Source organism: Aquila chrysaetos, chromosome 6 (genome assembly GCF_900496995.4).
Source record: "Aquila chrysaetos chrysaetos chromosome 6, bAquChr1.4, whole genome shotgun sequence".
Lineage (NCBI taxonomy): Eukaryota > Metazoa > Chordata > Aves > Accipitriformes > Accipitridae > Aquila > Aquila chrysaetos.
In genome coordinates this window covers 12,570,849-12,596,849 of record NC_044009.1, presented here as the reverse complement: position 1 = coordinate 12,596,849, position 26,001 = coordinate 12,570,849, and the positions used below count along the sequence as shown (strand labels likewise).

At 43.0% G+C, this 26,001-nt stretch overlaps 1 protein-coding gene across 1 annotated transcript in view; it reads left to right on the top strand.

The window, feature by feature from the left end:
- Positions 1-7,432: 7,432 nt before the first annotated feature.
- Positions 7,433-26,001, top strand: part of IQCA1 (IQ motif containing with AAA domain 1) — a 111,995-nt gene continuing 93,426 nt past the window's right edge. Inside the window, exons 1-5 of the mRNA XM_030019198.1 lie at positions 7,433-7,698; positions 17,880-18,204; positions 21,759-21,872; positions 24,051-24,239; positions 24,970-25,041. Of these exons, the coding sequence (XP_029875058.1) occupies positions 7,688-7,698; positions 17,880-18,204; positions 21,759-21,872; positions 24,051-24,239; positions 24,970-25,041 (711 nt within the window). The 5' untranslated portion in view covers positions 7,433-7,687. The remainder of the gene's footprint in view (positions 7,699-17,879; positions 18,205-21,758; positions 21,873-24,050; positions 24,240-24,969; positions 25,042-26,001) is intronic.

Genomic DNA, 26,001 nt, shown 5'->3' with positions numbered 1-26,001 from the left:
ATTGACCTGTTTCATGCTTTAATCTTGATGCAGGAAGCAGAAAAGCCCCTTCTACCCTTCTCCAACTCAGACAAAGTGTGTCCCTGTGCTCGCTCCCAGCTACAACTCCACAATAGTTGTGAGCTGTTTCTTCTCTGGCCTTTTTATTTCATCTCATCATACCAAAAGCAGAGACAGGCCTGGAAACTAAATTGCAGCCACCAGTTTCATTCATAAATTTGGCTGCATCCTTGCCTAGTAAACTATTGTTGTTATTTCTCACCGTTTATCCCCTCAAAGCCAGGGAGTATTGTTTTTATTGCTATTGTGAGAACAAGAGCAAGAGAAAAAAAATAATCTTAAGCTTCCCTTCCCCTCCCAATCAAATATAATGGAGAAAAAGAAAAAAAACGGGGCGGATGTCAGATCCTCAAGGATTTATTTTTTTTTTTCCACTATCTACAGGAGCTCAGCCTGGTGCTGCAGGTTTCTGAGTCTGAATTTTATCAATGGGCTGCATTGGGTGCATTTGAAAGGACAGCAGGTGTTCGAACAATGAACCCAGGCTGCCTCTACATCTGGGCTACAAAAGCCATCGTGGTGTTTACAAGAAACAGGATAATCAAGAAAACATCCTGCCACAGGCACCTAAAAAACTACAGTCCCTTGTTATTCATTTTTCTCTCACACTGCACTGTTTATTTATAGCGCAAGAAGTTGAACCGGGAGGAGGAAAAAAAAAAAAAAGTTTCACACTCATTTCCACGCAGAAGTGACGCACGTGCAACATGGAAGGGATGGACGGCCAAGCACTTGGCTCGTATTGTTCCTTTAGCTCTGGGTGGGACATTATTAACCCTTGAGCTCTTGCTGTAACTAATTAATTAGCTGGGCATAAGTTGTTGGTTTTGCTTCATTCATGCAACTGCACCAGTTGAACCTAACTCATTCCAGGACACTCAGATGGAAACTGAGTCCCCACATACTGGATATAATGTCCCTAGAGCCTAAACACAAAGAGATAGGCAATTACGGGGGAGGGATCACGGAAACTGCTCATCCATCTTAGCCTTCAGTGCTTAAGGTCGGAACCCAATGGCCAGCAGAGTAAGACAGGCTCTTCCAGAGCTCACAGTAGGCATAGAGGGTCCTCTCCCCAGATACCCTCTGGAGGAACCTCTTTCCCTCCACAGCCAGCACTGGCTGCCCAGCGTTCGGGGTCAGAAAAAGTGAATACACAGTGCATCAAGCATGTCTGCAGAACTGAAGGTTGCCACCAAATTTCAGCTGATGATGGCTTGTGGCTCCCTACAAAATCACTGTATTTTGGGGCTACTTTCTACTGACATTTCATTCTGCTTTCCTTTAACTTTTCAGCACAAAGCAGGATGCATCCAATTTCGTAAGAGGCATTTTGGTTTGTTTTTTTTTTTTTAAATCAAATTAGTTTTCATTGAAGATGCACTAAAACGGAACCTCTAGAACATTTCTCACCATCCTCAAGAACAACTTGGGAAGCTCCAAGGTATCTCCAAGTCTTCCAGACTACTGTTTCATGACTCAGCTCATCCCTGTGTCTAGCAAAATTAAGTATTCCGTCCCCTCATTATCCTCCCTTCCCTGCTTTAACAGTTTTGCTTCTGGAAGCCTCCAAAACACACCAGCTAGAGCCCCTGCACAGAAACATGGGGAAATGAGAGCTGAGCTGCTCAGCCTCTCAAGGAGTTTGACTTCCTCACTTTTGAGTTGAATCAAAGAGGATTAATTCAACAGGTGCTTTACTGGAGAGTGAGCGGGAAAACAAAGCAAAACACAATGAAACAACAGCCTACATACACGAACAGCAGATGAATTCTTCCTCTTCTGGGCAATGAACTGCTAAAGCAGATGGCTAACATTCCCTTCTCCTTTAGACCCAAGTCACTCTCTGTTGCTGGCTTTAAAGACATGAAGTCCCAGAGCTCAAACACTTCCCTTCAATCAGACAGTGGGTCTGGAAGGAGATCTTCCTGATCCAGACTTGACCCCTGAAGGGTTGAGCTGCCTCCCCTGCCCCTTACTCATGGTCTTCTCTACCCTGGTCACCCTCAGAAACACCACCTCCCCAGCTGGAGAGCAAAGGACTTTCCAACAGCCTCTCCATCTCATGCACTGGCTAGGACAGCTGAAGCCAAGCCTGCTGCCCCATAAAATTCACAACAACATCTCACAGCTATTTTTTTCCACGAACAGAAAGACCATCAACCAGTGTACATATAAACTGACCACATCAGAGACCAGCATCTTTGTCCCCCTCCTGCCATAGAAAGCAAGCAGCACTTTGCTGTTCTGAGTTCTCATCAGTCCAGGGCTCCCCAGCAGGCTGGTCCCACCAAACCTCCTACCCATTTACCGAGGCATGAGACATGGGGGCTCAGATCAGCTAAAATCCCACTGCAACTGAAAGGAGCAGATAGCGGCTTGTGTTGTGTAGCATTTTCTCCTCGTTTGCTTAAAAATGTGAGAATTTTTGAAGTTTTCAGCGATTAATGTGCACACATAGCCAGTATTAACAGTCAAGCTTTTTGTCATTTTTCCATCAAAATTATAAGAGAAGCTTATACAATATTTTACATTGCTGACTAGGGAGCCTATAAAGCCAGTAAATGTTTAGAGGATCTGTATATCTTAAAATAAATTAAATAGGTCTGTCCAGAAGTGCCATTTCACACGTGATACTGAATACATCTTCACATTATATAACCAAAAGAAATGCTACTTATTTCCAATATTTGTTTTGCAGAATAATATAAAGCAATCTTTACCCTCCTGACTAAAGCTTGACACTGTGTTTAAGTTAATTTATTAAAAATTTGCTAGCTGAAGCCAAATATTCAAGCCAACCAGTTTTCTACAACCCCTGCTAACAAATTACTTGGATAATTGCCAGAAGCCTGAGTCTGATCCCTTTTTCTATTTCTTTCTCACCAAAAAAACCATCTGGTGCATGTTAATTGTCAATCTGTATCGACTGCAAGATTTATGCTGGTAGGAATCTCTAAGAACAGCATCCTAAATAATTAAATAGCCAAACGCCAATTAACAATTATCAATACAGAATAAAATCAATACACTACCTGATGTTTCCTAATAATAGAGAGCTGACACTACTTGAACCAGCTTCTTTTGAAAGCTTTAATTTTATCGAACAACATCATTTCAGGAGAGATGATTTGGGGTTTTACTTTTTAACAAAGAGAGAAGTAGAGTGTGGCATGGCATTTAATATCTGGCTGAGATTTAAAACGCACACTCCTTATGAAGTATGACATTTTATACCTGAAACCACAGGAACATTTCCCACATTTAAGTGATAGAGGGAAAATTCTTCAAATTAGATTTGAACTTTATACCTTCTAATTCTGCTCCAATCCTCCTCCTCCATGTACCATGCTCAGGCCTGATGAACATGCTGGCGCTATATCAAAGTCTAATAGACCTGACTGCCGACAAATCCCCTTCACTCAGCCTTGAAGTTAGCAGCAAACCTCCTGTAGATCTAGTAGTTAATGTTAACTGGCAAAATAGCTCAGCAACTGATCGCAAGGCTAAATGAACTGGTCAGCGCAGCTCAGCTGGCAGAGCCATCCCTCCTGGGTGTCAGCGTGAGCTGGAAGCTGGCACTGCAAAACCACAAGGCAGACCTAAATCCCCAAGCTTGCAGCGAAGAACCACCCAGAGCTCCTTCACACACTTTAATCCAAGCCTAAAGGAAAACCAAACACCCACCTGCAAGGAAACTCAGAGCAACATCTCCCCAGGCTTGCCTGTCAGAGGTCCTACTTCTCAATTTCCTGGACTCACAGGTCTGCTGTGCAACTCAAGTGCAACCAGGTCCCCATTTGGGGACAGCTGCCCTGCTGTAAGTGCTGTCACAGCCACTGTCCCTTGCAGAAGAGCTCCTCTGTTGAGCCCGCCAGGATGAGAGGCACACTGGCCCTCTGGGGTAAGGCTATGGAGCAAGGTGGTTTTTCAGTGTGAGACATCCAGCAAAATCCACCCTCCTGGCATTTCTTCACAACCCCCACTTCATGCAGCTCATTAGCAGCATGCAAACGGGCCCCTTCAACGACGCCTCATGTCAGCAAGAGACACCTCGTAGAGCACATCACATCCTACACTCCAGGGAGATGCAGCACAGATATCTCACACCTGTCCCCATAGCCAACAAGCAACAGGATCTTTGACTCCCAAGCAGTGGCCCAAAGCCTCAGCTCATCCATTCCGCGTGACGGAGAAAGCCCTGACCCACAGCCTCTCCCTTTGCATGCTCTTTGGGCCAGCAACACACACACAAAAAAAAAAAACACTCCACCTTCCATCCTGTGCCTTCAGGGACAATCCAGACCTTTGTAAGTGCTTTGAAATATGAGTTGCAAGGGCAGAACATTTTTCCTATTATGTTCCTTGCTTTACTTAAGCCCTTAGTCAATAAGAGACAGGTGCTCTAAATTCTTTGCCAGGGACCTGCGTTTAGGGGAACAAGGTCCTCCAGTTTTATACGTTATCCTCTTGTAAGCTCACTAGTTGCCTCTTAAGCTCGTAATAAAAAACTTTTTTGAGAAATGATGGCACCTAGTTTCCAAGGCAGCAGAACTTTTAAGCTCGCGTTTGCAAGAGCCTAAGGGATTACAAAGGCCAAAAGGAACACACTGTATAAAACCCATCACCTATTCCTACTGGATAGATTAAATAACACAGTTTTATCTTTTAATGCAACATGATCTTGATGAGGACGTCGCTATCAATGCTATACAAAAAACATACAGTGTGTGGAATAACAACTACAAATCCCTTTAATCTCTGGTGGTACCTAGAGATCTCAGATGGTTTGGTGCCTGTAGGGATTATCAGTGATGCGCGATCCTGGACTGGAAAGACTGAGATACTTCATGGTGTTGACTGACCATCAACGGTCTGCTGGACCTCAGCTGCAATTCAGGGTGCAGTGCTCCAGGGGAAGAGACAAGAAAGGAGATAAAGGAAAGAAAAGGAGAAGAAAGCTGGAAATAGGGATGGAGAGCAGCTGTGCCGCACCTGAAGAAGAGACACAGCCACAGCAGAAAATATATCACAGGGCAGTCCTTTGAAGATAGCACTGTCCAAACAGCCCAGACAGACCTGCATCCTCTTGCTTCAAATTACTTGAAAGCTCGAGGATTCAACTGGAAACCTACAGCAAACCAGAATATTTCACAGTCCCCAGTTTTTCTGTTTATAAATGTCTATTTTCTTAGGCTAAACCAATTACTTATTTCTCATACACTACTCCCATTTCAGCTACAAAGCAGGCTCCTTTCCCATGAAAAAAAATATCAACTCTACTTATGTCATAATTAATTTTACTGCATGACTTTTTCCAGCAACACAATTCTTTTTTTTTTTTTTCCAAGTTCCCTACAAACTGATGAAAATAAAAAGCCCCTCAGCTCATGCACAGGCTCCCTGCACACTCTCATGCACTTCACTTTTTTGTAACTCAATTTCCCCATTTTTAAAAGGAAGATGTTTGCTTTCCTTCAACTTTTTTTTTGGGGGGGGGGGGGTGGAGAAGACGGCAGGGAAGTGAGCAATGGGCATTACTTCATCTTTAATACAGTTTCCAGCACAATAAAGACCATCCTTTGCACTGTGACATCAAGGTGCTAACAGAGGGCAATAAACTCAGATTAATAATTAACATCCACATCGTATCAAGCAATCTTGTTGCTCTCATTTCAATTGCTTTAGAAAGCTTCCTATTTTTTTGTCTCAAACACATACAACAGGTTACTTAGCTGTTAATTTTAGAAGCTATTTTTGAGCAATGCATTACAGAATAAAAGCACTGAAGTCTTCTATTCCAACTCCAATTCCTGAATTTTCTTATTGAATTGCAAGCGTTACTCCCTTTCTCTTGATGATTTGGGAATGGTATCTTGAGGTCTATAGGAAAAGGTATATTACTTAGGGGTTACAGCCAAATTAGTCCTTGAAACCACATGCACTGATAGAGACAATACTGCTGAGACTCTGCTGGTAAAACTCTTGACTGAAAAAAAATAGTTCAGCAAAAAAAGTGATGTACGAATACCCACATTAATGGAAATAAAAACGTAAGGTTTCCATCCTAGCTGTGAAGGCTCAGTTAAAGTATTAAATAAGAACAAAACACAAGTTACTTACTGCTTTTGAGACCCCCTCCAACCTGCACATGGGTAAGAACCAGGCACTGAAAGGAAGCAGACAAATTTCTGATGTAAATTGCATCAGCATGAAGAACCGCTTTCATATTAACACAGCTAATTACAAGCTGATATTACACCATTTTCTGACCCCCTCCCCCAAAGAAAAAGCAACAGGTACTAAGCTCACTTGCTCGTTTACTCGTATAGCTCAAACCCACTGATCCAATACACCAAAAGAAACCATGCAATGGGCATAACCATCATATGGCTTGAGAAATAATACACCTTAGATGCTTTTTATTATGGTCTTGATCCTTCAAGGTTAACATTTTCAAGCTTTTTCTCCAAAACCACGGGGTCTAGGAACTTTATTTCAAAAACCTGATAGCCAAGAGTCTCACCTAATTATGCAAGCTGGGGCTTCAAGGGGGAAAGAAAAAAAAAAAAAGGCAAAGGAACACAGACACCCAGAGATTTACGGCAAAAAACACAGTTGCTGGCAAAAGACTCATTGTCCCAAACTTCTTGCCTTTTCCCTTCCCTACCCACTCTGTGGAGGAGTGCATTTTTTTCCCCCAAAAAATGTGATGTGCTGTAATCCTGTCTCGCTAGCTTTGATTTTTCTCCTTTTAAAGAAGGAACCTTTTAATGTTCTGCAATGGATATTTCCCACTCCGCACACAGGCAATAAATTAGAACAATTATTTTTAAAAACTCCGGCTTCGCTACCAGCTAGGTATCATTTACAAGGAGGCAAAACAGCTGTATCGGCCTCGAAGCTAACCTCCTACCAAACCAGGGCTCAGAAATTATGGGTGTGATTTTACAGGCTGCATTGCAACATGCTCCCATTGCCTTTTTTTTTTTTTTTTTAAAAAAAAAGGAAGCAAAAAATAAGCAAATCCTGATAGGAGTGATGAAGCACCAATAGATGGGATGGAGACGGAGACAGTCACTTCCCAGCTGCCTTTGGCATACAGATGTGCTAGGTTTGAGGATGCAACTGATGGAAGGGAATACAAGGCACGAGGCAGATTTCCAGCTGTTGCAAGAGAAGAAATAATTATAAACTGGTTTTTAAGTGGTAAGGGAATGGAAAACCGCTAGAAACTTGCCTCGATAGGTACTTGGGGAAAGAAAAAAAAAAGGAGAAAAATACAAATGCAACTGGGACAACCCCTTGGGAGAAAAATACAGGGAAATAAATAAAGGGGGGGAAATAAAGGGGGGAGATAACTCACTTTCTTCCCAGGACAGGTCCTGAAGCAGCACCGGGGAGGGGATCCCCACACACACACCCGCCCCGTCTCCGCGGTAACGGCGAGGCCCGCGCAGGCCGCCCGGTTGCCGGGGCCGCGGACAAGCCGCCGCCAGCCGCGGCAGAGCAGAGCAGGGCCGGGCCGGGCCGGGGCGGCTCGGCGGGCGGCCTGGGGCTCGGTGCCGGGGCGCCGTGCCCGGCGGGCCGGCCCCGCGGCGGAGGAGCGGCCCCGCGGCACCTCGGCATGTCGCAGGCGTGAGTAGCGCGGGGCGCGGGGGCCAGGCGGGGCGAGGGGCCGCAGGTGCCCGGGCGAAAACCCCGTTTAAGGTTTTTTTTTTACCACCCCCCCCTCCAGGTACCTCCAGAGGAAAACACCTGCCGGTACGAAGGGCGGTACAACCGGTTGCGCCGGGCCTTGTTCGCTGGTGCGAGGCCCGGGCGCCCTTTCCCGCCGGGCCAGGCCGCGGCGCCGGCCCCGGGTCTCCCCTGAGGCGGTGGCGGGGGTCAGCCAGCCCAAGGGGTGCTTTGAAAAGGGCGGGATTCGGCCCCGCAAAGGAATCGGATCACCTCAGCAGTGCTTAGGCCAATATTAATATTATTCCTACTCAGACACTAGACTCTTTCCCGCTCGCAAAAAATACTTTTTCCTCTCTTACAGACCAAAATCTGCACATACTGGGTTGGTTGGTTTGGGTTTTTTTTTCTCTAATGAACTCCTCATGCTTTCAGCACAACACAAAGCTTTAAAAGTTTATTTGCAATAACCAGACACTGATGATGGCATTGGATCAAAGTGCCTGCAAGGAGCCATGCTAATTTCTCCAGAAATATTAGTAAGATACCAAGCTCCCATGTTAAGAAAGCATTATTATTGCCGCAGTACAAAGCTGGGAACCTAACTGTGAGCGTCTTTCATGACATTATCCCTCGGTATTTTGTTGTTTGCTGCCTCCGGGTCCAGGAGTACTGGGCATAACCAACCCAGTTTGGGGCAGCTCTTGGTCCCAGTTCTGATCTGGATGTGGCTTGCTCAAGTTAAAAAAATAATAGTATGTTAAGGGGAAAAAAAAAAGGGGGGGGGGGGGGACACACCCAACCTTGGGCAGTATTTGTTACCTGCTGCTCCTCTCCTGCATGTTCAAGGCCTGACCTGGTCAAACCTGACCATATCTAGCAGGTTGTGAGCACAGCCTCTGCTGGCTTCTTATCCATGGCCTTCTCCTCCTCCGGCATCACAGGTACCAGCCTCAAAGCCTCCTGTTTCTTTTGCTCTGTATTGTCTTTCCAAACTCCAGCTCTTTGCCAGGTAAAACCTCTCAGGCTCTAAAACATCCTTCCAGCCTCAGAACTAGAGCAGCTCTCCTTGTCACCTCCACGTTGGGTTTCCCCTAGCCCAGCCTCAACACGTTTTCAGTCCCAGCCAGATACCACTGCCAACTCCACTGCATTCCAGCCAGGCAGCTTCCTTTTCCTTGGCTCAGGAGAGAAGGGTGACCTGAGAGGAATAAAAAAAATCACCAAGGGCACAGCGGATACTGTCTGGGGGCTCTGTCCAAGGACACAGAGCCAGCACAGCCTCCGGCAGCTGTAAGTTTGAGGAAGGCTTGGTTAGGTCCATGGCTAATCTGGTGCAGGACTTGGCTTGTAGTAACACTAATCGTGCTTCACACTGGGCATGGTCGCTCAGTTAAGGGAAGTTCACAAAGTAATGGATAGTAATCTAAATTGCATTGTTTAAAAGAAAACAAACAAACAAACAAAACCAACCAAAAAAAAGCCACAAAAGTAGTTTGACCTCTTCCTGAGTTGTCTCAGAATCTGTCATTCCTACTGAGTGTCTGAATCACAGTTGCTCTTACTTAAGCTATATTAACACAAAAAGAATTTAGTATAGTTGGAAAATACTTGTGCTTCAACTGTTTGGCCTAACTCTGTTTAATTTTAACAGAGGCAGGGCTCTTTAGCATTTCCTATAGCTTTGCCAGCATTGAACAGCAAGTCCATATAAACACGATACGCATCTCTCCACCCCACATGACAAAAATATATACAGTTCTGTTTCCAAACAAGGTAGTGGTGCTGGTAAGGGGCTCCAATCTGACATTGATGCTACTTGGCTCACTTAACTATAATCATTCTATTAGCTGTGCACAACACGGCATTTATAGCTAGGCTAATCCAGTCCTTCGTAAACAGAAGTCTGAATATACACCAGTTCATCAACCACTGCATCTGTAGAGCTTGAGTTAAGCAATGGGCTGGATAGTTTTGTTTACTGTATTCTACACCTCAGTCAGTGTACCAAGTTTTCTGCACAGTTTGTGCTTTTCTTTGTTGTCCCAGCAACAGGATTCAGGTTATCACCTGAGAATCTGAGCATTCCTTTAAAAAAAAAAACAAAAAAAACAAAAAAAACCAAAAAAAACCCCCAAAAATGTGAATCAAAAATGCTCCTAAACCATCAGGAAAATAAAAAGTATTAAATTCTTAGCTAAGTATACGTGGCCTTAAAGGTTTAATTTCATGATTTTTAAATGGTTGGGGCTGACAGTGCTGGTAAATCTATAAAAAAGTTATCTTAACGTTTACTGTTCACAGCCTTGTGCATTCCTCCCCAGCACAAAGCTGAGTTGTCATCAATGCCAGTAGTTATGAAATAGGAGCATGCTTTCCTTTTGTCCTAGGCTATCTTGTTTTGCAAGGTACAGCTGAGTTGGTTCTCAGGTAAGTTACTGAGGCTACTGTTACATGATTGTATGACGTTATCCTGGCTGGGTACCCTAAATCATGCTAAATTAGAAGTATTTTAAAAGCCACGCGACAAAAATGTCTTATAACAGACTGCCTTACTTGAAGGCAGTGAAGCAAAGAGCTAATAATGCTCAGGTTTTATGAGAAAGAACTTTGGTACTTTGGGCAAAAATATTTTAGGGGACAGCACCTTATTTAGCTAGGAATAGAGATGGCTGCCTATCTTGCCATGTCACATGGAAGACAGACTCCATCCTACAAAGAGGTAGGCACATCAGTAAGTCACGGTCAAGTTTATAGTACCAATTTTTCACTACTGTACAGTCACATCCTGTGTACTGTATGGAAATGCTACACAACATAGCTTTTTTTGAGCTTGAGATAAACAGCTGCTTTTTAGACATCTGGAAGAACAGCTGCTACACACAGAGCGAAATTGCATGCATCTCGTGCAGCCAATTGGACATGCTAGACGTAGTAGGCATGTGTGCAGGGCAGTTGTCTCGCATGCACCACAAGTCAGAGCAGTCAGACTGGCAACTTCTGCGGTACAGAGTCACACTGCACACAATTTACGTGGCTTGGATTTCAAATATTTCCAATCAGTTTATGGGGCATGTTCACTATCCTCAGGGCCCTGTGATTTTAACAGAGGCACAGTCTAAAGCTCACAGAAGCATGTTATTCCACTGCTTTAGTAAGCTTTGTATCAGGATGGAGAGAGTACACTCAGAAAGTGCTCAGCTATATTTTTTTAGGGTCAGTAAGCTTCAGCAGCCAGCCAAAAGAAAAGCCAGCATGTCCAGATATGCTTGACGTTTTCTAAGGACAGTTGTAGTGCTCACAAGAGAGCATACCCATTACATTTGCTGTAGGTTTGATTAAGAAGCACTGGATGTATGGCACTTCCTAAAGTACTCAAACCCCAGCATTTACGTACAGATGTACATTCTGTTCCAGACATCGAACAGGAAATTTACATAGATGGTTTTGCATTTATGTTTTCCTGCTGCATTTCCTCCTCGTTTATGAATTTGTTTACCATTTACTTGACCTGTAAGATCTTGACCAGTAATTTCTTAACTTGCCCTAACATTCCTAGTCCAGACACGTTCAAAGCTGAGTCTTGGCACTGCTACCATTTTTACCAGGTTTTAATCAGCTACAAGACATTTGCCACTGCCACCAAGGAGCTTTAAACAATCAAAAAGCTTTAAAATTTAATCTCATGTCACAAATAGAACTTAGATTAATTCAGTGGTTAAATATTGATCTAAGACAAGTTCTTTAGCATTTCCCCTTCTGCTTCTGACAGAAACAACCAAAAGAGAGCTATGTATTTTTATATTACATCCCCAAAGCTCAGTTAAAGAAAATTAAGGTTGCAAAACCAAAATGTAAGAAAATTTCAGTGCAACTTTTAATCCCCTCTTCTCTCTCCTACTTAACATGGCTGTACTATGATGCAGTTTCTTATGTTGTGATCATATCCTATTTTCTTCCCACAGGGCCCCAGCCTCATTCAGCGATTGGGCTGTTGTTGAATATTTCTTTTTATCCCCTCATTCAGCATGTGGCCCCAGGCCATATTCTTCAAATTCCATCCGAACGCCATAATTATTAGCTTCCTCGTGGGCATTCCTAGCATGTTCTCTCTCATGCATCTCCCAAGCATTCACAGATTCATCTTTGCCCCTCTTTCCAACCCTGGTGAGCATTAGCATGTCATCCTGCTTATGTTAAAGCAGGAGAACAGAGACAGAATCAAAATGATCACAACTAAGACTCAAAGCTGCAACTCCCTCCCGTGCCTCCCTTCATCCTTAATGAGCAGGTAGGGAAAGATCTTGTGCATTACTCATACATTGTCGCCTTTGGGAAAAAGCATTGTCAGTGAAAATATCCCAGCAGCACTTGTGCTAGAAAACAGTGAAAGAAGAGGCTACAGTTTTCAAGAAACTGCGTGGACCATGTTAACTTTGAGCTTAAAGCTTCCTGATGCTAGCAGAGGTAGAGCAGCACCCAGAGACAGCATTTGCCCTTTATGCATGCAACTGTAGGCAGCTGGACAGGTGATTGCTCTTTCCGTGTCTAAGGAAGAGGGAAAACAAATTATGCACATAGGATGATTAATGCTGAAATAAACTTCATTACTACACCCACTAAAGCATGGTATAGACAAATGCTGCTTGGAGCTTGAGTAGGTAGGGTCTTCGCAGCTCTGGCCTATTTCTAGCTATCCATCTCTCAACAAAGAGTTCACTGCAGTATCTGCTGCAGCAGTGCTACACAGTAATTGGATGTAAGTTACCAGAGCTCTCCTTCCCCATCCTTTCATGCTTCCCTGGCCAGGAGAAATACTGCTTGCAACGGAAAAGAGGCTCCTGTTCTCCTCCTTACCTGAGAGAGGAGGGCAGCCTCCAGCACAGGCAGGAGCTGCAGCCTGATGGACAGAAGGATGGCCCTTGGAGCTGGCTACAGCAAAGTTCAGCCTAGAATAATGTCTCCCCCACCTTAATCGCTTCACAATGTCCTCCTGTTAGAAAGCAGCCATTTTTCCAATCAGCCTTGTGAGTTTAGCGTGAGACATGCTAAGGTGTGGTGTGTTGCCCCCACTGCTTAGTGAAGCAGGCTTCCTCACCTTCCTTCCAGTTTCCTGTTACATTTATGACACAAAAACCTTTTATCCCCTGTTCATTTTCTGTCATAAGTGCCAAAGACTGAAATTGGAGATGACAGAAGCATAGAGCTGTTCACGTTAACAATGCCAGCAGGCTGTATGTTTTCTTCCCCTGTCACAACCAAAGCCTATTGAGATTTATCCTTTATTTTCCACAAATGCTTCAAACTGTAGAATATCATGGCTAGAGCAAGCATGCTTAAAAGAAGTCATCTGGCAGCCTTACATTCACCACCAGCTAAGAAGTTTGGCATGATTGTAAGCCAGATCTTATTTTAGGAGCAAGGCGGGCCTGACCGGGCTCAGAATTGTTAGCCTGCGCAGCTCCAGACTGCAGGCTAAAGGATTTTAAAACAGGAATTGATTCAGACAACCTTTCAGTCAATTCAGTTGTGTCATAAGGCCACACTGCTCTCTGCTTCTGTCTGTACCTCTCCACCCCCAAAAAAGTTTTGTCTATAATAAGATAAAAGAAAAAAAAAAAAAAAAAAAGCGTGCACTACTCCTATAATATATTTAGCCCAGCAATCACCATGCAATACCTGAGCAGGTTGTAGTGGGAGAACAGGTAACTGTTGACCTGGGTAAGCCAGCAGTCATTTTAAGTCTGGTGATTTTTAGAAAGAGAAGAAAAAAGGAAAGCAGCAACAGCATTTGTGCAAGCCCCTTTTCCTCTCGAGGCCTCACTTTCCCCTCCCAACCTTTGTCTCTTGTTTCTTTATTTTACAGAGGCTGCAGGGCAGGGTTTCCCTCCCCCATGTTTGCCCAGGGCTTAGCACAATGGCTGACCTGTCAAGCCCCAAGTATCTAGAGGAGACCCTGAGGACTGGCCCCTGCACACACTTCCTTGTCGCTAGACCCATGTTTTGGTCTCCTCTCGTCTGCCCTGTGACTGTTGGCTTGATTTGTGTGGTGGTGAATATGTGCTGGGCTCCTTGTGCCTGCAGGAGCCGGCAGAGCACAGATCCCTGCTACAGCCCCTTGCTCTCACAAGCCCTGCTAATGCTTTCCCCATTCCCTGTTAGATTGCCCAACACAGCCCAATCTCATCTTCTGAGAAAGAAGAAATGCAGGTAGTTTGCAGTGGCAGCATAGACACTTCAGAAATGTTTTAAAACACACACAATTTAGCACTCATTTAATCAAATTAGATGAAGAGAGCTGGGCCAAATCAGAGTCAAATGTTTTCCCTTCCATCTCTTCACGTGTGCCCATCCATCACAAAAAACAGTAGGGCCCATGGAGCACTACACTCTGCATTTACATGGTTGGCATGTGAAAGTGTGAGATATTTCTGTCCTCGGAGGACAGCCCAGAAAAACCAGGCATCAAAGAAGCCTGGGTTCAGCCCATATACAAATCCAGACAGACACAGCTTGGAGTGCAAACTGTGCCATGTCCTGGAATAACAGAAATAGTGTTCCCTTTGGCAGCTAAGTAAAAACACCAAGACACTTTGGGGGGGGGGGTGAAGAAAAACCACACACACAAAGGTAACCCCACTGATGCCAGATTCCACTACTGGCTCAAGAGTGGTCTGAAGGACAGTTTGCATGCTCAGCACAAATCCTTCCAAGAAGGGCATGCTGAAGTCTCAGAACCAGTTCAACACAAGTAAGCAGGCTAACCTCAGCTGTACTCAAAACCAACACATTTTTCTAAGTGTAAGAAGAGATGGGTCAAGCAAACATGCAGAGTTGAAGGGCCCTGGAATATTAAAATGAGGCAATGCATAATTTGGCAGGATTTTAAACATCTCTTTATAACTTAAGCAGAAAAACATATTTGTAAGCTTCACTCTAAATAAGCAGATCAGGCTTTATTTTGAGCAATAAAAGTGAGATTCAAACTAGAAGTCATGCTATGGCAAAAGAGTCTTCTTAAACCCTTGTTTTAAACTCCGTGGGAGTGAAGAGACATCAGTTAGGAGGTAAAGCCTTGACCTTCCCTCCAAGCTGTAAGCTGCCAGAAAGGACTCTGGGGGCTCTGGAGTTAAGTCACCTTATGTGTTTTTTCCTCATCCCATTACAGCATTGCTTATTTTCCCCATAACACTCCTGTTTTGTAGTTGCTATGACAATTTGCAGCATTACTTACACTGCTATACACATGCAGAGATTAGGAGACAGAATTCTTTCTTTTCCAGGATTTAATAATCTTATGCCTTGAGTAGGAAAATTAGGCTCAGTCCTGCTGGGTACCTGCACTAGTAGGCTAGTTAGATGCTCTAATCCAATCTAATTCTGATGCAATATCATCCTCGGGCACAGATACAGCTCACAACCTACCTGTTACAGAACAGGAAGAAGCCTACGAGATGAACCAGTAACAGTAAATAGAAAGCTAGCGCACTCAAGGCTGCGTTGTACTCCCGCTTCAGCGTGTGGAAGCAACTTTGAGGGAGTTTACAACTTAGTGCAAAGGGAGACTGAGCAAATAGGGAAAAATTCAAGTAGAGACTTGGGGGACACATGCTGTCTGATTAACAGGCAAGAAGAGTCAGTCCTGTCCTTTGCTTTTAACGTGTAACCTTGAAGACATGCATTACTCCTTCTGACTACCTTGAACGTGTTTGTCTCCAAAGCTGAAGGGCTCCTCATGATTATGCAGCTCTGCCAAGTCCCCCAGAAAGGGTTATCAACACCAAGCACATCTGATGCTTCAAACTCGTCCAGAAGGGCTCCCATTTGGACACTAGTAAAACCTGAAGTAATTATTTTAATCCTGTTTTGGGGAGGGGAAACAAATGGCTGTGCATGTGTCCTCTAGTTTTTAATCAGGATGAACGAAAGAAACACTCAAATCACATTTCTGCTTGCACTGTCCAGTTATCAAGTATGTGCTGTTCCCCATCATGTGCCTAACAAAACAGAAGCACTAGGGCCAGGTCCCTGCAAGGTGTCAGTCACCCTGACCACAACAGGTACAGAGGAGCTATCAGCTTATCACAGCTGAAAATTTAGCAGCTCCACGTCAATCTTTTCCTTTAGTACTTCATTTTTCAGTGGGCCTGTCACTTCTTTTGCCCTCTTTTACACAGAACATCACTGCTGCAAAAGCTACAAACACACCATAATATCCATAGTCTTAACATCTGACCCACAGCAATATGCTTGCTATCATCTTAATGCTTATCTGATAAACTAATTCTTTATGGAAGCAATTATGTTCCGTCTATATTGTGCTATGTTAACACACTCTGAAGGGCTACAGCACTCCGTCCCCCTCCTCCCTCAAGAAGTCATTCTAAATATAAAAAGAAACTGGATATTAGCTAGCTCAGCAGGAGGAACCACTTGACATTCCTCAGTCAGAGGAGGCAGAAAGGGAGATTATTGTAAATTGGAGTGGACAATTGTGGAGTCGGTTCTCGCTGTGGTACAATCTGTTGTCTCCATGCAATAACCTGCATTCGAAACGCTCTAGCCTGAGGATACCCACTTGTTCATAAATCAGCGGTATGGTTGTGGGGACAACCTACAGGGCTAGGCTTCCTCAAAGATTTATAACCTCCCTACTATCAAATGGTCTGTGAGTAGGCACAGCTAAGTAAGTACAATACCACGTTGTTTCCTTCTGTGCTGGAAAACCCTGTGAACCTCACACCAGTATACGTTCTTCGTGTCCTGACTTCAGAGGAAGTGTACAAAACTGCCATTGATCAACCAGCAGAGCTGTTAGGTCAAAGCTAATACTGGTCTTGTTTGTGCCAGTCTTCTCCACTCTGTTGGTTTTATTTTGTTTATCTCCTGCACCTGGGTTAATTGCAGCAATTGAGTGATTCGGGTGGTGCAATGGGATGTAAATGAAGTAGGAAAAAAGGAAGGGGAAAGACCTGGGTGGGCTGCAGAGGCATTAGGAAAAGCAAGACCAGCTGCATCCTGCAGAAACCCAGGTCAGCTGAAAAAGTATAATATGCACTTTATAAAGTTAATGGTGCAAATTCAATAGCAGGGTTCAGATTGGTGGTGTTTTTGCTGACTGCTCCAGGGAGTCCCAACAGTACCATCAGAATCCTGGATGTGCAGCACACACCCCATGCTCGGGGCACTTGTGGGCTGGAGTTTGTCCTGTCCACCCCACTGGTCTCTCCCACAGCACAAGCCTCAGGTCATTCTGTACTCCGAGATTAAGAATGATAAGATCAGCTGACAGATCTCCAGCTTAGGCATTTATTATCAAGCACAAGCAATGTTAACAGCTGCCCAGCTTTCTTGTCAGAATTAATACACAAGCACTCCCTCAATGCTGCTCAGACCAGCAAAAGGTCTGCTCGGAAAGTTCATCTGACGGAGGCAGGGCCTTTTGCTGTCTTCATCCTTCTTTGAGAGGCTCTAGCTGCAGCAAGCAATAGCTTGCTTAAGCACGTGGATGGGTCTCTATTGCACCGTTGAGGCCAATGGCCTTTATTCCTAGATCTAAGAAATAAAAGCCAGATTTCCCTGTTACCTTGACCCATAGTTTTCCCCTCCTCCTGCAAACCTGACAATGTGAATCAACTGTTTTTCTCCCAGCATAATTGAGTCTCAGCACAGTGCAGAAGAAATTTCTTAGCTTTGCTGGTAGAGAAGCATTTTCAAAGATGTAAGATTTTTTTGACACCTGTCACTCCCAAGGGAGAGTCTCCACTTGGCGAAGAGAGGTTACAAAGTAGAACAGGACCTAAAAGGGTCTTTCACTACCACAGATGTTGGCACCTTTCAGCGACAAACCTACCGTTTGAGCTCTTCTCTGAATAAAAGCCTCATTTCGTCCAGAGTCCATTTCCTATTACTTTAGGATGATTTCTCACAATATTCATCACTGATCTGCTTTTACCATGAAAAACCACTGACAGCCAGTCCATGCTAACATCAGAGCTCCACCTATTCCTACCAAAACTACCAAGTAATGGCTCACATTTCCAGGCTTGTTTTGAGAAATCCACACACATAGAGCCCTGGAATCATTGTGTGCTAACTCTTACTTTCACGTCAGGTTAACGTAGTCTTCTCTTTTCAATTAGCACTTACAATAAGATGTGGACAGATGCCCAGAAAGACCTCGACATCCAGCTCCAAAGAGAAAGAGAAGAGTTCCTCCAGCCAGAGAAGGACCGCGTGGAAGCGTTCAAGATGTTAGCTGCTTCCTACATCAAATACATGCAAATCTTCCGTAACTTGGAGACGGCCCATGACCAACTCGTTCACCGGCAGAAACGGATGGTGATTCGGCAAGTTCTAGATGGCGTGATTGGCCGGATCCTGGAGATAAAAAAAGAGATGGTGGAGCTGGAGAACTCGGAGTTTCATTACATTGATAATATCCTGGAAGATCTAAAACTTCTCCCAGTAGGTCTACCTCTATTATGAGCAAATTCATAGGAACTTTGCCTATCCCGTGTTTTAAGGGCAGTCACATTTACTTGCAGTCTGTAAAGTTCCACCAAGTGATTTAGCTTCTTGCACGGTCACTAGTGTAGTGGATGATCAGTAATTATGGTATTTTTTATTACAGATCAGTGTATATTTGATCTATGATGAGCATTGTATATTAGAGCAAGATTTTAAAAGCTGATCTGCTTGATCAATATGTTGCATTTCTGCATCTCCATAGCAGCACAGGCTCTGTGGATCTTTCACTTGTACATGTTCTAACATGAAGTCATATTAGCTTAGACAGCTATTAATGACAGTGGCTTGACTCTACCCAATTTTAGTGTGGGATTAGGTAGAAGATGGGCAACTGATAACCAAGGTACAGTCCACTTCAGTCTGCCCTTTGCATCACTGTGAATCAGCCTGGCCCCAGGCCTCTTCCAGAGATTACAGGTAATGCTAAAAGTTGCATTGTCTGGTCTACTAGTTCGTAGTACAATGAACTACTAAAATGAGAAATCTGAGACAAGTCTTGTATTGTAAAGGAGGTAGGAGCCTGGACCATATTCAGCATCCAGGGTTCAGGACTGCCTGATGTAAAAGCAGCCCCCTGACAGACAGCCCACTAAACCAGATGAATATGACAATAAGGCAAAGTCTTGAAGCTGCGCTCTAAAAGCGGTAATAAAAAATTAGCTGCAGAGAGGTGGTTACTTCTCTCGCAGACAGCTCCACCTATTGTCCAATTCACATACCGCTGCTTTTCTAAAGAAAAAGTTAGAGCTTATACTGCTTTTTTCAGGATCCCAGTTATAAGGTGAGATAAGTTGCCTTATAACTTTATTTTGAGATTTTCAAACATGTTTCTGTTTGTGATTACATGTCAATTTCACTGTGCAAATTTAAGATAGTAATTGCCATGGATTTTCACCAGCTCTTTACCTTCTATGTTAATTGCAGCAGAGAACTATTTTAAACTATGAGAAGGCATACTAGAGAGGATAAACACATATCCAGGGAAATTGAGCCTTCAAATCATATTTTGAAACCATTAAGAACTGCTGTTTTCATGACTTCTCAGTAAATCCACCTACAGCAAAAAAAGTTGGCAAGTCTGAAAGGTCATGCTTGACATCTATTAAAAAACAAGCATAAATTCAAATTCCTGCACCACACCTTAATTGTAAGAAGGCATGACATACCTACCTACTTAAAAAAAAAAAGGCACTGAAAAGATTTCAGACTTTTTCAAAGCAAACATTATTTTCCATAGTAGATAGGAATACAGATTTATGGGGTTTTAAATAATCACATATTCTTGGTTACAAAACAAAATTACTGGCCAGTGCTTGACAAATAACTTCTGTTTCTTAAAGTATGTGCCCAGAAAGGATACCTCTAATCCTTCCTTTTACTGTATTATCATGGGCTAAAATCCAGCATGATTGTAGGCAGATAACGCAACAGAGTAGTCTCGTTTTATATCTTATACAATGATATTGCATACTTTTTACTATGTCACTGTAAGGCCAAGCTTCATCTTTCTTGAGTTCCGTGCCTCGTGTTTTTGTATGGTTGCCTTCCAACACTCAGTCATTCCATTTCCTGGGGTAATTGTAAAGGTATTTGGATACACAAATTCCATGTGGAGCCGGGAGTGGCTAAAAATCTGCAGATTTGACTTCAGGATAAACATCACAAGCCTAACTTTTCAATGCTGGGCCCCAAAAAGAGATTATGAAGAGAAGCAAGCTCCCTACTCCCCACCCCTGCAGCCCCAGTATTATGGCTTTGATCTCATCTTTACAGTCAGTAAAAGTCACAATCCAGAACCACTTGTAATTAAAGCCCAGGTTAGATGTCAGAGATACTCATCACCCCTACACTGACTTACGCTGCTACCTGACAGCGTGCAAGTCCTCTTATGCTATGTGAGGGTGTCCAGACAAACCGCTTGATTCCTTATACCTAAAGACAGCTAGATTTGTAATCTATCATAGAGTGATTTGCACAATGTATAATCATTTCCATCAACAATCAAGGATGTTGGAGGGTGCAAAAAGGAGCTTAACAAGACAAATATTTAGAAACTTTAGCAGACCAGACCTCTACATTGATAAAATCAACAGGGGTAAACAGTCCTACTTAGAAGCTTTCTTATGCTGCCATAATAGGGATGTCCTGGTCTGCACAGTATGCAACTGAGGGAATTAGTAATGAAATCTTTAAGTTGGCAGTTCACAAGGGCTGTTTTCATTGGCCACAGCCTTCCCTGCAAATTCTTGCTCTAGGAATTGGAAGGCCTTAGAGCTCACAAGCACCACGTTTACCATGTGCCTGTGTCAAGGCAGGAGCAGTGCTTGTTCTTTACAGCCAGCACTTTTCTCCTCTGTATCTGCCCACACCAAAGCTGGCATTGAGGCTGCAAAGGACCAAGTCAAAGGTCTCCCTGAGCAGGTCAAAACTCACCAGTTTCCATAGCAGACAGAACAGAGAGCACTGACAGTGAGTGCAGCATCAAGTCTTGTACCTGTCTTAGGCTCCTTGGGCAAAAGGACAAAGTACCCACATACACCTAGGGACAAATTATTGCGTAACTTGACCATGCAACTCTTCATGAGTAGTGTGACAGGGTAACTGCTGCCTGTCTCCCCCATGCCTCCTTCTATCCTTCTGGGTAAATCATTTGCTTGAGAAAATATTCTAGATGTTCCTTAAACAGTATATAGGGAATAAGGCACCAGTGTGAAGACACATTCCCCATCCCACCCACCCCAAAATATACTTGCCAGTAAATATTCTTGGAGAATTATTTTGTCTTCAGTACAATACAAAGAACAGGTTATGTCAACTCTGCAGCTTCTTAACTTTTGGGGTGTTTTTTTGTGTGCCTGTGTGTCTTTTCCATTTCTCAACAAGAGTGAAATCCTACAGGAGAAGAATCAGTAGAAATGTGAATCAGTTACATTTTTTTAATGATAGAAACGAGTGAAGGCAGCCACTTCTAATCACACCTGATTTTGAGAAGGGACTGAGATATCACAGACAGTGACAGTTTGTCTACAGGTGAAAATAACTGTAGACGAACTGAATTGTGCTTTGGTTCCATGTAATGGTTAAAAAAAAAAATGCAAGGGAACAGATCTGTTTTTCATGTTGATTAAAAAAAGAAGTAGGATGATCATACAACCGAAGGTATTCAATTAGGTAGAAATCATGTTTAAGTTTCCAGCAACTCTGCCAAATATTTTAACAGTTTAATAATGTAATTGAGCCATTATAAAAAGAAAGATTTCTGGGCTCCCATGGTTCAGAAACTGGGTTGATTTATTTGTTTTTGTTGAATTAGGTCTTAAGTAATTGCAAAGTAACAGCTCAGCAGCTGTTACAGAGGTCAAATTCCTCAAAACTCCAAAATATTCAACAATCTCAGTCCAATTTAATTGCTTTGTAAAGGTGTTCAATTAGTAAGTAATGTGATTTTAATGCAGTTCTAAAAAGCGTCTCATGACTATTTCTTCTTCTAGGAAGACATAGAAGTACCTATTCCAAGGTATTTCATTAAAGAAAAGCTGGAAGTCCTGCAGCAGAGGGAAGAAATCCTTGATCGGATTTTGCTTGATGCTGGATTGCAAACACAGGTAACTACACCACATACCTACATAATAACATGCTTAACTTTTTTAGTTTATAGCCACGCATGTCTGAACACGAGCCACTGAAGTGAAAAGTACTTTTATAGCAGTTAGGAAGTAAAACTCTGTCTACGGATAAGGCACAAATAGAAAGTAACATTAAATTTTCCTGTCTAACAACATCCAGTCACATCTTGAGTCTGGTTAAGACTGAAATGAATCAACTCTGCTTTATGTGTGTGAGAGTGTCAGAGAAAGGGCAGCACTTTGGCCAAATTTAGTAGGTGCTTTATTTGTCTAGCTAACTCTCATCACATAATTAGTCTTACTGAAATCAAGTTGGGCTTAAGTTTTACTGAACCAGGATTCCTAACCAGAACGGGCAAAACTCAGAGTTCAGGTCAGCACAACTGTTAGCATTCAGTTGTTTATAACCTCTGAACAATGACTGCAGTCTCTTCTGTGCAGCTATAGAGCTGCAGCTGCTAGGAGGAGTAGAAAATTGAGTTTTGGCAGAGCAAGAGTCATTACAGAGAAGTACATGAGCGCTCCAGTGAAGACTGTTCTGGATTTGATATACTTTTGACCTTTTGGAAATGGCACATTGCCTACAAGCAGTCGTTGCTAACTCCTTGAAATAAACAACTGTGCCTACATGTCTGGATGACTTAGATTCATAGATGTTATAGCCATAAGAGGCAGTCCCAACCAGACCACTTAGTCAAACTGCTGCACTGCCCCAACCATTGAATTCTCCACCAGTAATTATGCTGGTAGGAGAAGTCTGTGTATTGATCCCACAAAGCAACAGAGGGAAGGTTCTGAGGGAAAGAAACAGCACAAGACAGAGGCAGTTTGCAGAGACAGAGCGCAGGCTCTCTGCTCAGTTACTTTAATGGGCAGCTGCAGTCCTCTTGGCCTCCACAGTAAATCTCTGGGTAAATTCCCTGCTCTTCTTAGTAGTCCGATGTTGGTCTGTGCAGATCCTCTGTTTCAGCACATTACATCTTGAAGCCTTTTTGTATCCCACAGTTCTGCTGTCACCCCTTTTCAGCATGGCATCCATTACAGATGAGACTATCTGGTGTGCAGCCAGCTCACCTGGGAGCACTGGGCTCTTGCACTTCAGGCTCTGGCAGGGTCCAGGTCTCCCTTGCCAGGATACCACAAGAGAGGCACAGGATTCAATAAACATTAATAAAATAATCACACAGTATGAATCCAGTGCCCTGTGCTGCACTTCCAGTTCAATCACCGCTGGGATTGCTAGAGGGTTGTCAGCACTTCTGCGTGCATCATAGCAAACCATGTACACTCAGGAAGTCTCAACTGCTGTGTAGACCACTGTATTCTTCAGTTTCCATGGCAGTGTTACAAGCAGTGTAACATAAATCAAAACCAATAGAGTTCATAAGAGGAGTCTGCTGTGCAGATCATTTGTCCTTCTATGTAATTTTGTTATATAAAGCCCTGCTGAAACTGTAGTGTAGTGAGCTCCACACAATATATATAGAAGCATTAAATGTAAACTGTCTCCAATCAGGGGATTAACTTCAAGAAAGGACAATAATTCAGTTTTTCCATGGGGACCGTGAGGGGTTAACAAGAGTTCTCAGGAGTGAGAAGGGGAAGTCCCTCTCTCCAGCTGCACTGTTCTGATACATTTTTCCCCAAGCCTTTTCTACTTGGGCTGGGCTTACCAGGCCTGGGCTGGCTCAGAACTGCCTGTCCTTCCATTCAGCAAGAGAGCTGGAGTCCCTGCAGCGCATCCAGAAACCCATGCCTTCAGAAAAGTAAAAGGAAGACATTCCATAGCCTAAGAAATTCCTATGGTTCTTCAGGTATTTTTTTCTCAAATGGATAGTCCAGCAGGATGCATAAGCCATATAGAGCTGTTCTTGCTTCTCACTATAGCATCAGGCTTTCCTTGTCACACATCAACACATCAGGTTCTCCTAAACGTTGTCAGAAAAACACATCTCTCAAGATACCAAACTTACAAGATATTGCAAGATAGCACTGAGACAGGAGTCTCTACTGTTTGTGACAGGGATTTTTTTGTCTTCAAAAGTTTCTGCACGAAGTTCATTCACTGTTTCATTTGCTAACCGAGATAGGCAATTAACAAAACACATAACTCTAATACTTTGCTTTGTCCATTCCTTTTTGGCTGTGCTGTTGAAGAAACCCGTCAAGGCCATGACGTTTGAAGAAGCCATTAAAATGATCCAGGTTGCAGAACGGGCTCGTCAAGGCCGTTGTCGAGCAGCATTCATGAAGCAAATTTACCTTGAAGAGAAGAGAGAAAGACAAACTAAACTTCAGGTCCAGATGGGTCCGAGTCCAGATGCTGCTTCCACTTGCATTCAAAAGGTGACACCTCTGATTTAACAACAGTTCTGGCGGAACCAAATGACAATGTTTTGTTCAGAAGAACAGCAGTAGGCAGAAGCACAGCTCGTAGGATGGGAAGCATTCTGAAATTACAGTTTTCAGGATGTCTAGCAAGGTGACATACATCATTTAAACCACTTACCAAAATGAGACAGGACCCTAGATGTGAGATCAATGGAAACAGTCCTGCACTGGCAATGCTGGATGACTTTATAACCTACATGTTTTTCCATTCTGATTTTTATGACCTCAGTTGCTTTTTCTGGCATCCCCTTGGAATCGCAGTGCATTTCAGAGAATTCATGCCTTTTCCTGTGATGTCTGGGGAGATAGTTCATTCCATATCTTGAAAAGATGGCAAAGGGAGATCACTGCTAAATTCCAGAAAAAGTCCTTGCACATTGTCTGAATAATTCAGACAATTCAGCCTGATGAGAACAGGAGCTCAGTCTAAATCTTAAGTCTAAACACTTTTTGAAACCCTAATGTTGTTGTATTTAAAAGCTAGATATACCAGTGTGAGGGGATAACAAACCTCAGAATTTGTTTAAAAAAAAAAAAAATAGCAGATGGCAACCTGTTAAAGAGTAATAGTTTCAATTGTATATTGTGCCTTTCCTTCCTCTATTTGTTTTTTCCTGTGTCTGCCACAGTAAAGGAAGCTGTAACAAGGCCTATTTATCTCATTAGAGTTTTGTTTACAATTCAGGTTTGGCGTGGATATATCCAGCGCAAGAAAACAGAGAAAATGAGAGGAGAGGAAATGATATTTCTGGGGATGGTAAGTAGTGCTGGCTAGAGAATATAAAATGCCACATTCCGTTTGTTCTTCAGTCTTTTGTAATTTAGCAGAAGATGAGAAATTAATTTCTAAGATTCTTCCTATTTTAAAAGGAGCCTCTAAGGAGTACAGAGCTAAACTGGAATGATAGATAGCACCGAAGTAGCACTATTTGTCTTATGCTGCACACTTTTGTGCTATATATACATAGTCCGATGTATATGGCAGATGTGGAAACAGGCAGTGTAGAATTTGCCCCAGGTTCTAGGGAATTTGACCCAGGCATGACAGAGCAAGGAAATTTTATTAATCGATTTTTAATTCATAATTCCAAGACACTTGAGCTGTCTTATTCCTGGAGCAGAATTAAAGCGGCAAAGTCTCCTGTCCCACCCCTTTGCAAACCACTGCATATATATGTCAAGAGTAAGGAAAAGGGACATTAGAACTGCCATATTAATATGTCAATATTTCCACATAGAAATAATCCAAATATTCCTCACATCATACTGCAAAAGGAAAAAAACAAAAGCACCCTTTCCAGAAGGAACCTCTTCTTCCCACAATTAGAGAAGGTACATCTGCTCCCACCAACATCTTCCTTCCTAGCAAGTACTTGAGAAAAAGTATAAACTCTTTACAGTTGACATTTTCTTTGGCCACCACCAATTCTTTGGGTGCCTTCATTAGGCACTAACAAGTGTCAAGTCTCACAGCTCTCTTCAACTCCAGCTACAGTAGCACAGCCCTTGTACCAAGTTCTAGTAAAGCTGCTTCAGAGCACACATTACAGAAACATTCATCATTGCTCTATGTTTGGTAGGTTTATTTATACCTCTATGTTCTACAGTTCTTATATGATTAATTTATAAATTAATCATTTAATTTTGAATTAAAACATGCTTTCTGCTTCTCCCAGACAATTTGGATGATTTTCTTGCCCAGCAATTAATGGAATTG